This window comes from Rhinatrema bivittatum, chromosome 1 (genome assembly GCF_901001135.1).
Source record: "Rhinatrema bivittatum chromosome 1, aRhiBiv1.1, whole genome shotgun sequence".
NCBI classification, from domain to species: domain Eukaryota; kingdom Metazoa; phylum Chordata; class Amphibia; order Gymnophiona; family Rhinatrematidae; genus Rhinatrema; species Rhinatrema bivittatum.
In genome coordinates this window covers 423,538,868-423,551,000 of record NC_042615.1, presented here as the reverse complement: position 1 = coordinate 423,551,000, position 12,133 = coordinate 423,538,868, and the positions used below count along the sequence as shown (strand labels likewise).

The window sequence follows — 12,133 nt, the reverse complement described above, 5'->3', positions numbered from 1 at the left end:
ATGCTATGTCTCTGCATTATATCAAGATGAGACTGCACCTTGAGTAGTGTGTGAAAATCTGGTCACTGCATCTCAAAAAATATATAGTGAAATTAGAAAAGGTACAGAAAAGGGTGTTCAAAATGATAAAGGAGATGGAACAACTTCCCTATGAAGAAAGGCTAAAGGCTCTTCAGCTCGGAGAAGAGATTGCTGAGGGGATATATAATAAGATCTATAAAATAAGTACAGTGAATTAGTAAACGTGAATCAGTTTAATCTTTCAATAAGTTCAAAGGACAAGGGGACATTTAAGACTATTTGTCTTGAATGTATTGTATAGTAACTTCACTGTGACCATATGAAATCCTCCCGATGTCCAATATGGAATCTCTACCACAAGGTACTGCATTGTGCTCCCAGAAAGAGAAAGGAGGGTGCTGGTAGGCTATCTTGCATTATAAACTATATTTACCCTTACCTTTGTCTTCCTGGGTGGGATCTAGACTTGTCTAGCAGGACTCGAGGAAAGGTAAGCATAATTTAACCATCTTTATCTTCCTGCTAGACCAGTTGTTACCCATTCTCCATGGGGAGATGTCTTATTTTCTGCAGAATTCCTCAATCTCCAAACTCTGATGTTGAGGACTTCCATGCCTTTAGCAAGGTTGAAATTACAGCTGAGGAGTAGCCCCCTTGTTATGAGAGCATGCCCTTTCAAGGGCCAGGCTGTAAGAGAAAACATGTCTGGATTCTTCATTAAAATCAGCCCTTCCTGGAAAAGCCCATGCAACTTGGGTAAATGTAGCAAGGAACCTACTAGTAACCTAACTAGTCTGCATGCCAAGGTCTCAGTGCCCAGTCTGGGACCACTATTTTCACTATGGATGAGTGGTCTTCTATTTTCTTTCTTGTCCTGCCAACCACAGACCACAGAGGAAAGAGAAATCAAGGACTGCTCAGAGGCCATGGGCATAGGACAGTGTCTATGCCGCTGGAGCCTGGCTTTGTCCTGCAACTGAAGAACCTCTCATCCTTTGCATTTGTCCTGGTTGCCATTAGGTCTGGCCAGAATCCCACAGCAATCCTCTATGAGCTGAAAGGCCCCTAGACTCAGCTTTTATTCTCCTGGATAGAGCCCTTTTCTGCTGAGGAAGGTGGCCAGACTATTGTCCTTGCGTGCATGAGGGCTGCAGAGATTATGAGCAGGTTCTCTTCTGCCCAAACATCTGGACTGCCTCCTGCGCAGTGCCCAGCTGCAGCTGTCCCCTTGCTTGTTTACATATGTCATTGCCATGCCATTATCTAACATTGCCCTGACTGCTCTTCCCTTCACTAACAGGAGGAAGTGTTGAAAGGCTAAACGGATAGCCCTTGTTTCGGTGTCTCTTCCTTCAATCACTGCCCCCGTGTTACCTGGCCTTGGCAGTGGGCCTAGGTTGGTGTCCATGCTAACTACAATCCATTCGGGGTTGCATCACTATTCCCTTTAGTAGATCGGCCAGTTGAATCCACTAATCTAGGTTCCTGCTGATCTCTGGGGCTACCTGTAATCTGTGCTGATACTCCTGTGAAGTAGACAACCAGTGCGACAGAAGGGACTGCTGTAGCAGTCTCGAATGGGCACTGGCACAAAGAAACAAGTCCAGTGATGCTGCCATTAACATCCCATGCCCTGAGAGAGTCTTGACTCTGGATGGCTTGAGCCCCTGAATCAGCTTGGACAATCTTTTGAAAGGCAACCTGACTTTTCTTCTGTTACATCTAAACAAGCCCCAAGAAACTCCAGGGCCTGAGCTGGCTCCAAATTGCTCTTTGCAAGATTTATCACCCATCCTAGCTGTTTTAAGAGCGGGACTATGACTTGTGAGGCCTTATGACTCCTGTGCTGACTTAACCCTGGGTAAAGGTGCACCATAATTCACTGTTTGCGGAGAGCTGCCACCACTACCACCATTATCCTTGCTAAATATCCTGGGCGCTGTCAAAGTGCTTAGAACTGAAAGTGCTGTTTTAGGACATAGAACCTTAGTATGATGGAAACATAGAAATATTTTTCTACTGGATCCAATGAAGTCAAGTACTCCCCTTGTCTCACTGAGACCATTACTAACCTTAATGCCTCCATCTGAAAGTGGGGCATGTGTAGCCACTTGTTGACCTCCTTTAGATCTAGGACTGGCTGGAAGATCTGTCCTCCTTTGGTACCACAAAATATACTGAATAAGTTCCCTGTTCTCTCTCCTGTATGGGCAATAGCACAAAAGAGCTGCACCTTGCCTAGCATCTCGCTTACGGCCTCTCCTTTGACTGGAAATATACAAGGGGATAGTATGAAGATGGTTGGTACCTGCTCTGCACACAGGGGATAGCACTGCTGAATGATGTCCCTGATCCACTGGTCCATAATGATTTGGATCCACTCAGCGTATTACTTTAATAGGTGGCGGGCTACTGGTACTATCATTGTGCACCTCTGAGTAGGGTGCCTTGAGCTAGCAGCTGCATCACCCTTAGCCTTCAAAAAAACTGGGGCTTGCACCTCCTGGTTTGCTGCACCATATATCTACCTGCTCAGAACCCCTGAATATCCCTAAAGCAATAGCACCTTGAGCCTCAAGGACTCATTCTGTACTTATCTTCAGCTCTTCACCAAACTAAAGGCCTCCTTTGAAGGACAGCCTGAGGAGGCAATTTCTGGAAACCCTGTCTGCTGCCCAATTCCGCAGCCATAAGAACTTCCTCGTTGCCAACTCAGAGGCTACCACCCAGAAGGCTGTCCTTATCAAATCATATAGGTTGTCTGCTAAATAAAAACCTACTTATGCACCTGCGCTTTTGGACACAATAACTCAGATTAATGTTCCTGTTCTCCTCTTAGTTTGTTAATTTTAGTCATTTGTCATATGTGTGTGCATCTTAATACTTTCCTTTTTATTGTATTTTCCTTCTGTTTTAATACTTTTATTATACCATTTAATTTTATGAAATATTATTCTGTGTCTTATTAATTATGTATGTTTTTAGTCTGTAAACTGCCTAGTCCACTATTTTGTGTATAGGAGGTATATAAAAACTCTTTAAATAAACAACCCCTGACTTAATTCTAACCATCTTCTCTGAATCTGGGAATTGTTGAATCCCAGCATACCACAGCCTGGGCCACTTAACCTCTACAAAATGGCAGCTTGCGAGGCCAAAGCATTGGTAGAGAAGACCCGTTTAAGGACTGAGTCAATTTTACTATCCTGAATATCCCCTCAAGGAGATCCCACCTTTGACTGGAATGGTTGTCTTACGGGTGACAGCCAAAACCAGAGTATCAACTTTGGGACCTCTCTGGCAGAGAATAAATCCTGCTCATAAGTCTTCCCCTCTTAGGTCCCTGTGGGGTGTATCCCATTATGCCAGCACTATGGACCTCAATGTTGGATACAAGGGAAAGGTTTTTGATGGCTTAAACTACCATGGTAATATGGGATCCCCTTCCATCTCATCATCCCCCAGCCCCACCCCCTGCAGGGGTCTGATATCTTGCAGGGGGTGGGGCTGGGAGATGCAGACACTGCATTGGTTATGAGTGCTGTTAAATCATCCCTGTAGAAAAGGACACCATCGCAGATTCCTATTCTTCCAAGGAGTATTCCCCTTACTCTAAGAGCTTGGATCCTTGGATGAGAGCCTGGGCTGAAGAACCAGAGTTTCTTGTTAGTCTGGACTTTTTAAAGGGAGAAATTCTCTCAACTGGATATCTAGAGGGACTGATCTGGGAAGGGAGACTGCCCAATCCAGGCCTCTGAATGGCCGAGAAAATCTGATACCTACAGTATCAATATGCAATAAAGCTTTGGAATCTGTTGCCAGAGGATGTGGTCAAGACAACTATCATAGAGAGGGTTAAGAGAGATATGGACAAGTTCTTAGAGAAAAATATTATTAACCAGGTAGACCAAGGAAAGCTATTGTTAACTCTGGGAGTGAGTAACAGAAAACAGATCTACTTCAGTGCTTCTTCAACCCAGTCCTCAGGGCACACCTAACCAGTCAGGTTTTCAGGATATCCCCAATGAATATACCTAAGAAATTTACATACAATGGAAATAGATTTGGGGATATCCTGAAAACCTGACTGGTTAGGTATGCCCCGAGAACTGGGTTGAAAAGCACTGATCTACTTTATGGAACAGTGGGTACTTGTGATCCAAACTGGCCAATATCAGAGACCGGATGCTGAGTTCGATGAACCTTGGTCTTATTCAGCATGGCATTTCTTATGCAACAATATTGAATAAGATTTGCTGCTATGCACTATGAAAAGTCAAAAGTTTTGTTTTATAATTTTAGGCTACAAGTCTAAGCTATAATGTATATCCTCTGTATAAACAACTAGTTTAACTAGCATATTAAAGTCTATGACTTAACATCCATGAAACTTCCCGATTCAGATTTTCGACCAATGCCAAAAGATCTAACAGAAAAACTCAAATTTAATTGGTACGGTCTTTACACAGCACTGAGTGTAAGTTCATTAGAAATACGTAGATCTTCCTAGTTCCTTCAGCACTGTATCCAGCATAATAAAAATACTGATCTGAAAACACACAAAATTCTTCCTGTCACTCATGTCAGCTGGAACCTGAAATAAGACCTTCCATTAGAGAAGTGGCAATACCAAGTAACATCTTAATGCACATTCCTTAGATCCCTACTACAGTACTTACATGCATCACTGAATGCTACATTAAATAGCACAAGACATATCTCAAACTTCCAAATAAGAAAATAGCTGCCAACCTATTTAATTTTAGCCTTAAAATTCCCTTTACAAAATCATACATGTCCAATTCCCAAATGTGTTTATCTGGGTTTTAACAGCAATATAGTCTGGTTACACATCAGACTCCAGTACAGTGACATAAGGATGAGTAACTCCTGCCAATGGTAAATTTTTAACTCAGCAATTCTTCCCTGCTTCTTTGGACCTCTAGCTCAGTTGGAATCAGGATATAATTCTGGCACCATAAGCCTTCATTCGCCACTAACATAGGGAGTTTTCCCCTATTTTATATCCCTTCATTCCCAACATACCTAGTCTGGTTATTGCATTGACAGTCCAGGACCAGGCGCTATGCGCCAAGGCTCCTTCTGGACCCTGAATCAGGCCTCTAGGTGTCACCTGGGGATTCCAAACATTGCAGCCATAGTATCTCCAGCTGACCCAGGGAAGACCCAACTTAGTATTTGAACTAGGGACCTACCACAGGACAGTGCATGACACTTGTTACCTGAGCCACCAGACCAGCCCATGGCTGTGAATTACTGAACTGCAGAACCCACAATGAGGATCTCATCCTGCTTTTAAAATTCTCATTTAGAGAAATAGTTAGTGCATGGATACACCAGATAACTGGAGCAATGGAGATCCACTGGAAACCAAATCCTGAACACAAGATCTGATTCAGCAGTTACTTCCACAAGAGCAGAACTTATCAACTCAACAGCACATGCTATGGAGTTACAGCAATAAAATTAGGAAAACTTCTTAATGCTTCGGACATGAATGTGACAAGTGGTAATGATAACTAGCAATTCAACCCAATACTTGTAAAGTGTTTTTGTAAATTCTTTAAACCTGCCACAAGCCATAATTAAGCTCTTGAATTCATTGCCAGATGATGTGATGAAATATATTACTATAGCTGAGTTTAAAAAAAGGTTTGTACAAGTTCCTGGAGAAAAAGTCCATTAACCATTATTAAGGTAGAATTGCAGAAATCCACTGTTTATTCTTGGGATCTATATGCTCCTTGGGATCCTGCCAATACTTGTGACCTGAATTGGCCACTTTTGGACATTGAGCTTTATGAACCTTTAGTTTGACCCAATATGGCAAGTCTTATGTTATGTTCTAAGTAATCACAAAGTGATACCTACTGTCTATTGCTCTTATTTACATCTTTCAAATAATTTTGGCCAACATGCCTAAAACTATATATTTAACAGAATAAACACTTCCAGATGATTATCTGAATTGGAAAAATCCCAGGAGCCAGACACCTAAAATTCAGAAAAATATAAAAAGAAAAGGAAAAGCAGCAAGAAATAACATAAAAATCAAACAAACACACAAAGCAAAATGCAAAAAGGGAATAAAGCCAAACAAAAACAAAAGAGAAAAAATGTTTCCGTATCTCCTAAAACTTTGGCTGGTGCATAAGTTTTCTAATTATATTTCCACCCTTGTTAATTATGTTGCAAAGATTTAGTTTATTAAGAAAATTTTCAAAAAATAAGAATCTGTCAACCTGCACAGATCTGATACATTTGCTACTAAAGCCTGCACCATATTTTAATATGTATCATTTTAGAAGTAGAAACAAGCTAAAAAAAACAAAACAAAACAAAACTGCATAACAATTCTAAATCAACATATCACTTTTTTCCAAACTTGGTCACCTTTCCAGGCAGCTTGAAAATTTTCTCATTCGGTAGGAACACAGCTACTTAGTCACTACAAAGGGTAAGCAGAAGAATGCCACATTACCAGAGCAAATGAGGTCAGCATTGACTTACTCCATATGACATGAAAACTTAATATTTTCATAGTCTGTGTCAGTAGCATGGCAAATCACATGCTGAAAATTCACCCCATTATAGGTGCTCATACTCGGAAAATGAGTTTCAAAGAGGTTCTTACGCAGGAGCTCATAAAAAGAAACCACACACAAGAGAGACAAACCTTTAAACTAAAATTTCTAGGAAAGCATTAATCTTTGAACAAAAGGGGTTTGGATAATTGTTTCAAGTTTGTTGACTTACTGAAACATGAGCATAAAATTAATCAGCTTGTGCACACCACAGATCTGTATCAGAAAGCAGCAAAAATGGATTAGAAAATGTTGACAGATATCTGCCTGGGAGGGAAAGGAATCAAACAACAAGCTCTAACCCTCCCATGCTTCACATAGATTTATGGGGAAAGGAGAGAGAGCTGGAGTATTTATTTTTAAGTTGTTCAAACAAATTAACCATTTGTGACCTCTAAAGTATTACAAATTTAAAACCAGCAAGTCAGTTCTATGTACTAAACGGGCTGATTCCACATTGTACTTATATAGCAGTGTGTTTATACAGATCACATCACTTAGCTGGGGTAGTTCCTTGGCTACCAGAATCAGCCAGTGGTCCAATGTATACCCCCTTAAAAAACTTAAGTCAGTAAATTAGGGGCCTTTCATAACCTAACACTAGCTTTTCTCTGTGCAAAAATCTCAAATTTCAGCCCGAAACTCCTCCAGTATGCAGAACTTGTTTGAAAGTCAAGAGGCTCCTAAAGTCTGGAGATAAGCTGGGGCAAAGATCATACTGTATTTAGTTTTTCACTCCAATACAATTATCATCTTGCTCCAAGTACTGGGGATAAGAAAACCAAAGGTAGAAACTAACCTATAGGACACTTATAGAAGGTAGTTTCCTGCTGCTGCTTCTTTGGACTACCAGTTTAAATCTGAATCTGCCCTTAGTTGGGGCTAGGGCACCAAGAGCCTTCAAATCACTACTATCATTACCTCCTTCCATCACAAAGGTACCCTGAAGCTGGGCAATAGGTGCTGCCACTATACAAGACAAACCTCCCCACCATGGTCTGTTTATATTGCCTCTCACAGCATCTTCAGTCCTGTTCAATCAAAAAGGGCCAAAAACCAGGCTAAAGATTCAAACCCTGAATGTCCACATGGCAGCATCCATCCAGCACAGTCACCAAAGCAAGGGACCGGTTCTATAGTCCAACATTTGTGTAAGGGAGGAAGAATTAGTGAAGGGCATAAAGATTCCCAACAGACAGACTATATTTTTGTAAAATTAGGGAGCAGATCAAGAAGAGCTCATGATATGGGAGTAAACAATAACTGCTTCACAGAAGGGGTGGTGAATGCATAGAATGGTTTCCCAGGGGAGATGGTGAAAGCAAAAACAAAATAGAATTCAAGAAAATACAGGATAAGCACATATCTTTATTTGTGAAGACATGAAGGGATCAGCTGGTGTTTATATGGTATTGCTAAAGAAAAACTTCTTAGCCAGGTTAGATGGGCTTTATATAGTCCTATCTGCCATATTCTACATTTTGGCCACTAGGGAGCAGTATTGCAAGTGGCCTTATTCTTCCCTCCAGAAACTACATTTCAGGATACCACTCAAACATCCTGCTTTGGGGCAGATGCAATACAGTGCGCTCAGCCGGGCGCACTGTATAACCCCACAGTCGGACGCAGGTTAAATAGGTGCTAATCCACCCCCTAAAGCTATAAGGGGATTAGCGCCTATTTAACGCGCGTCCAACGCGGAGTGAATGCGACAGCGTTCCATCACATGCAAATGCATGTGAATGAGGCTATTACTCTTTTACTCCGCATTAAAAAAAAAAAAGTGTGCGTCTCAGACACACATTTAGCTCTCAGGTATTAACGCCTGCCGGCATTAATAGCTGAGCGCATGTAAAAGAAGTACAGAAAAGCAGAACTTAAATAAAAAAAAATATACCTTGGCAGACCGCCGAGTTATGAAGACTGATGCCAGTAAACTCGGCATCGGTTTTCACTACTGTCAGACAGCCGGTTATGAAAACCGGTACCGAGTTTACCGGCGTCATTTTTCGAAACCGGCAGCTGCCGCGGGTTCATTTATTTATTTATAATTTTTCTATACCGAAGTTCCTGTAAGAATACAAATCACACCGGTTTACATAACAAAATTTGCTTAGGAGCGTTACATAGAACAAAGAAGGCATAAAAATATGAAATGAATTATAACTTAACATATTGAAAACTGTAACATATCCTATATCAATTAACTTCATGTTAGCGCAACCCCCTAATTTGCATAAAGCATGGCGCCCCCCCCCCCCCTTGCAGGCGCTGACTTTTCAGCACCCGCTTTCCGCGTTGTTTTTTGTTTTGTTTTTTTTCACATTGGCCCCTTTGTTTACAACACATACCATATTCTTCTTTGTAACACTTGGGTACTCTTTCCAGACTCTAATTTAGCACTTTTGGCCAAAAGTCCTATAGTACTTTATGTAAAGTTTTTACCTGTACAATGTTTTCTGTTGATTCTCTTTTGCTCATTAAAGGAAATTAAAAGGCATTGGCTAAAGATTTATTTCAAATAAAATTGAAGACTTCCCTACACTTACCAAGCCCTACTTTCCCTGAAACTTAAAATTAGCCCTGAAGCCTTATATGAATCATGAAAATAAATTAGATATAGTATGATACTCGCAAACAATATAGCATTGCAAATAATCCCCTGGGATCAGAGAAAAATGGAAGCTCTATAAACACAAAAATTATCTGAGTTTGCTGATGACCTCTGGAGAAAACTAAAACAGCAACTGCTCCCTGCCAAATCTTTATTAAAGTGTTTAACCCTTTCTCACAGTCTTCTTGGACAGGCTCTCTGGAGACCCATTACAGCAGCAGTACCTGTTTCTTGGTTTTCTATTGCTTCCTCTTTTGATCTTATATCCTCTATGTTTCCTGTCTTTTTATCGTCTTAAGAAGTTTCTTATATTTTTGCAGCAAATCTTGTGCAATTATCGATCATTGTAAAATACTGACTTCCCAGAGTCTTTCAGCTATATCTATATGTTTTATCTAGCTTTGATGCTCATGCAGGGTTCCTGGTTAGGATCAGTAGAAGAGCATCAGGTTTTATTTACATTCATATCACTAGAATGGCTGAGCTGAAGAGCTCCAAAATATTCCCTCTGAAATGAAAAATCATATGAAAGGTCTTTATGCTAAAGAACTTAAAAAAAAAAAAAAGGCATATAGTACTATACACAAGGAAAGAGATGTGGCCCTCAAAGAACACAATTTCCTTCCAAAGAGATATATATTCATAATTTATTTCATACATATATAAAATGACCTGGTAACAAGACCAAAGAGAGGAAGCAGAAGAGCCTAGAGGAAAGCTAGGATTCTCCACAAATCTAGCCAATACTAATGCTCTATGAAAATGTATTAAAACGTGCTCATATAAGTAGAACAGGCAGGGAGGCTTCTGGTCTGCAATTGTGAAGAGACAGCCTAAAGCAGCAGCTTGGTCACAGGGTATGCCCCCCCCACCAAGGGTCAGAAGCTCAATTATAGTAAATTCCTTTTACACAAGTCGAAAAACAAAAGTGAATGCACAAGTTACAGTAGTACAGAGTTCCGGGTACTTTATACTGGTCCTAAAGAAAACTGTTTTTGGTCGGGTTTTTTTTTTTTTTTGAAGGCTACAATATATCTTAAAGAACGTAAGATTAATCTAAAGATGATGGTTTTACAAAAGCATCCAAAAAAGTCACCCATGTGGTCTTAAGACCACAGTGCAACGTCTTTAGAATATTTTCATGTTGGTGCATCACTGGATAAAGTAGAAGTCAATTGCACCTGTCAACTATCAGTCTATGAAACTTCTTTCCAACCCTACAGAAATCCAACGAGAAGGCAAATTTAAGATTACACTGTTGGGGGACCAAAAGCAATTCTCGCTTCCAATTACTGAACCTACAACACAACCCGCTATAGAGAACTGTAAGGATCAAGCCGCCGAAGGCAGGTTTCCCTGGCCCCGGCCATCCCCAATCCCTCCTGGCCCAAAGTTGCACTGCAAAGGGGGCGAACCCCTGCCGGCGCACCAAATCAAAGACCCTGGATCTCCGGACACGCACCTCTGGTGCCCGAAGAGGAAGGGGCAGAGTTTTCTTTTATTTTCTTCCCTGACTTTGTTGATCAGCCCAACTCAGCACATGCAACAAGAGAAAGCAGCAGCAGCAGCCGCCGCCTCGCTCACCTTGTCCCTCTTGGCGCCGCTCTCCTCGCACTTGCCCAGTTTGCCGGGGCTCCAGCCTCCGGCAGGCTCGCAGCTGTCGATCTTGATGAGGCGGTGGTTGGGGGAGATGTACTTCACCTCAGCCACGGTGGGGGAGCAGGGCGGACGGCGCTCGCTGTTGCTGCGGAAGAGGAGCGGGGAGACCCCGCCGCCGCCGCCGTCTGGCCGCAGCCGCCGCCACTCCTCCAACTCCTCGGGCGGGCAGTAGTCGCGGCACATGGCCCGCAGGCGGCGCAGGGAGGAGCCGGGCCCCGTGTACGGGTCCTCAAAGTCGCGGTCGCGCTGCGCGCGGTAGGCGCGCAGCAGGTCGCTCTCCTCGCGGCAGCGGGGACCCGGGGAGGTGCGGTGCTGCGTGGCCCCCGGCGCGCGCTTGTCGCGGTAGTCGGGCCGCGGGGGCTGCGGGGGGCTCTTGGTGCGGTTGTTGCCCAGGCTGAAGTACTTGTTCAGCCACTTGGCCATGGCTCCTCAGACGAGCAGAAACTCCCCCCCCCCTCCTCCTTTTCAGGGGGTTTCTCCTGCGGTGGAGACGGAAGAGCCGGACGGTCCCGGCACCGGCCTCCGCCTTCCCGGGGGGAACTTGTTGCTCGGGGTGCCAAAGTCTCAGACTCGTCGCCGCTCCTCCTCACGCGGACACCTACTGCCGCCCCTCCGAGCGCGGAGCCTGCAGCAGGGGATCCGCAGCGGCGGCTGCTCTCCCGGCCCCGAACCGTGGCTTCATCCCCGGCCGGTCGGCGAGGCTCCGGCACACGAGGTAGGAGGTTCGCTGCCTCGGTCGGCGCCCGGGAAGCTGCAGACCGGATTCCGGGCTCTAGGCTGTGCCGTCACCCGGGAGGGAGACAGAGCTTCCTCCGCGTCCCGCTCGCTGTATTCCAGACTCCACAACCTGCACCCGAGCGCCGCTGAGGGGCGGAGTCTCTGTCCCCGCCCTCTACCATACGTCACCGCGCAAGCGCCGGCGGGGGGGGGCGGTGCTTGCAAGCGGTAGGAGCGCTTTCTCTGGAAGGTGTTGCGGCGCGAGCTGTTGCTTGCGCGACTGTAGTGTGAGCTTCAGTTCGTGCGGACGGGGCGGGGGGGAGGACGAGGCGAGCGCTGTTATTTTCCCGTTTGGATGACGGCGGGTGGCGCTGTGCTGCCTCTCTTGTCCTTTCTAGATTTGTTTTCGCTCGACTGTCGGGCACGTCTTTGCCGGCGTTGTCTGGTCTCGGAGAGTCCGTCTGAGTTCTCTCTGTGGCGGGGGAATTGCCCCTTCTCACAGCTTTGCATTCCTGCG

General features: G+C 44.0%; 1 protein-coding gene across 1 annotated transcript in view; it reads right to left on the bottom strand.

Annotated features, from left to right (window-relative positions):
- SHB (SH2 domain containing adaptor protein B) overlaps positions 1-11,759 on the bottom strand; it is a 274,646-nt gene extending 262,887 nt beyond the window's left edge. The window contains exon 1 of the mRNA XM_029603484.1: positions 10,825-11,759. Within this exon, the coding sequence (XP_029459344.1) occupies positions 10,825-11,322 (498 nt within the window). The 5' untranslated portion in view covers positions 11,323-11,759. The remainder of the gene's footprint in view (positions 1-10,824) is intronic.
- Positions 11,760-12,133: the final 374 nt, after the last annotated feature.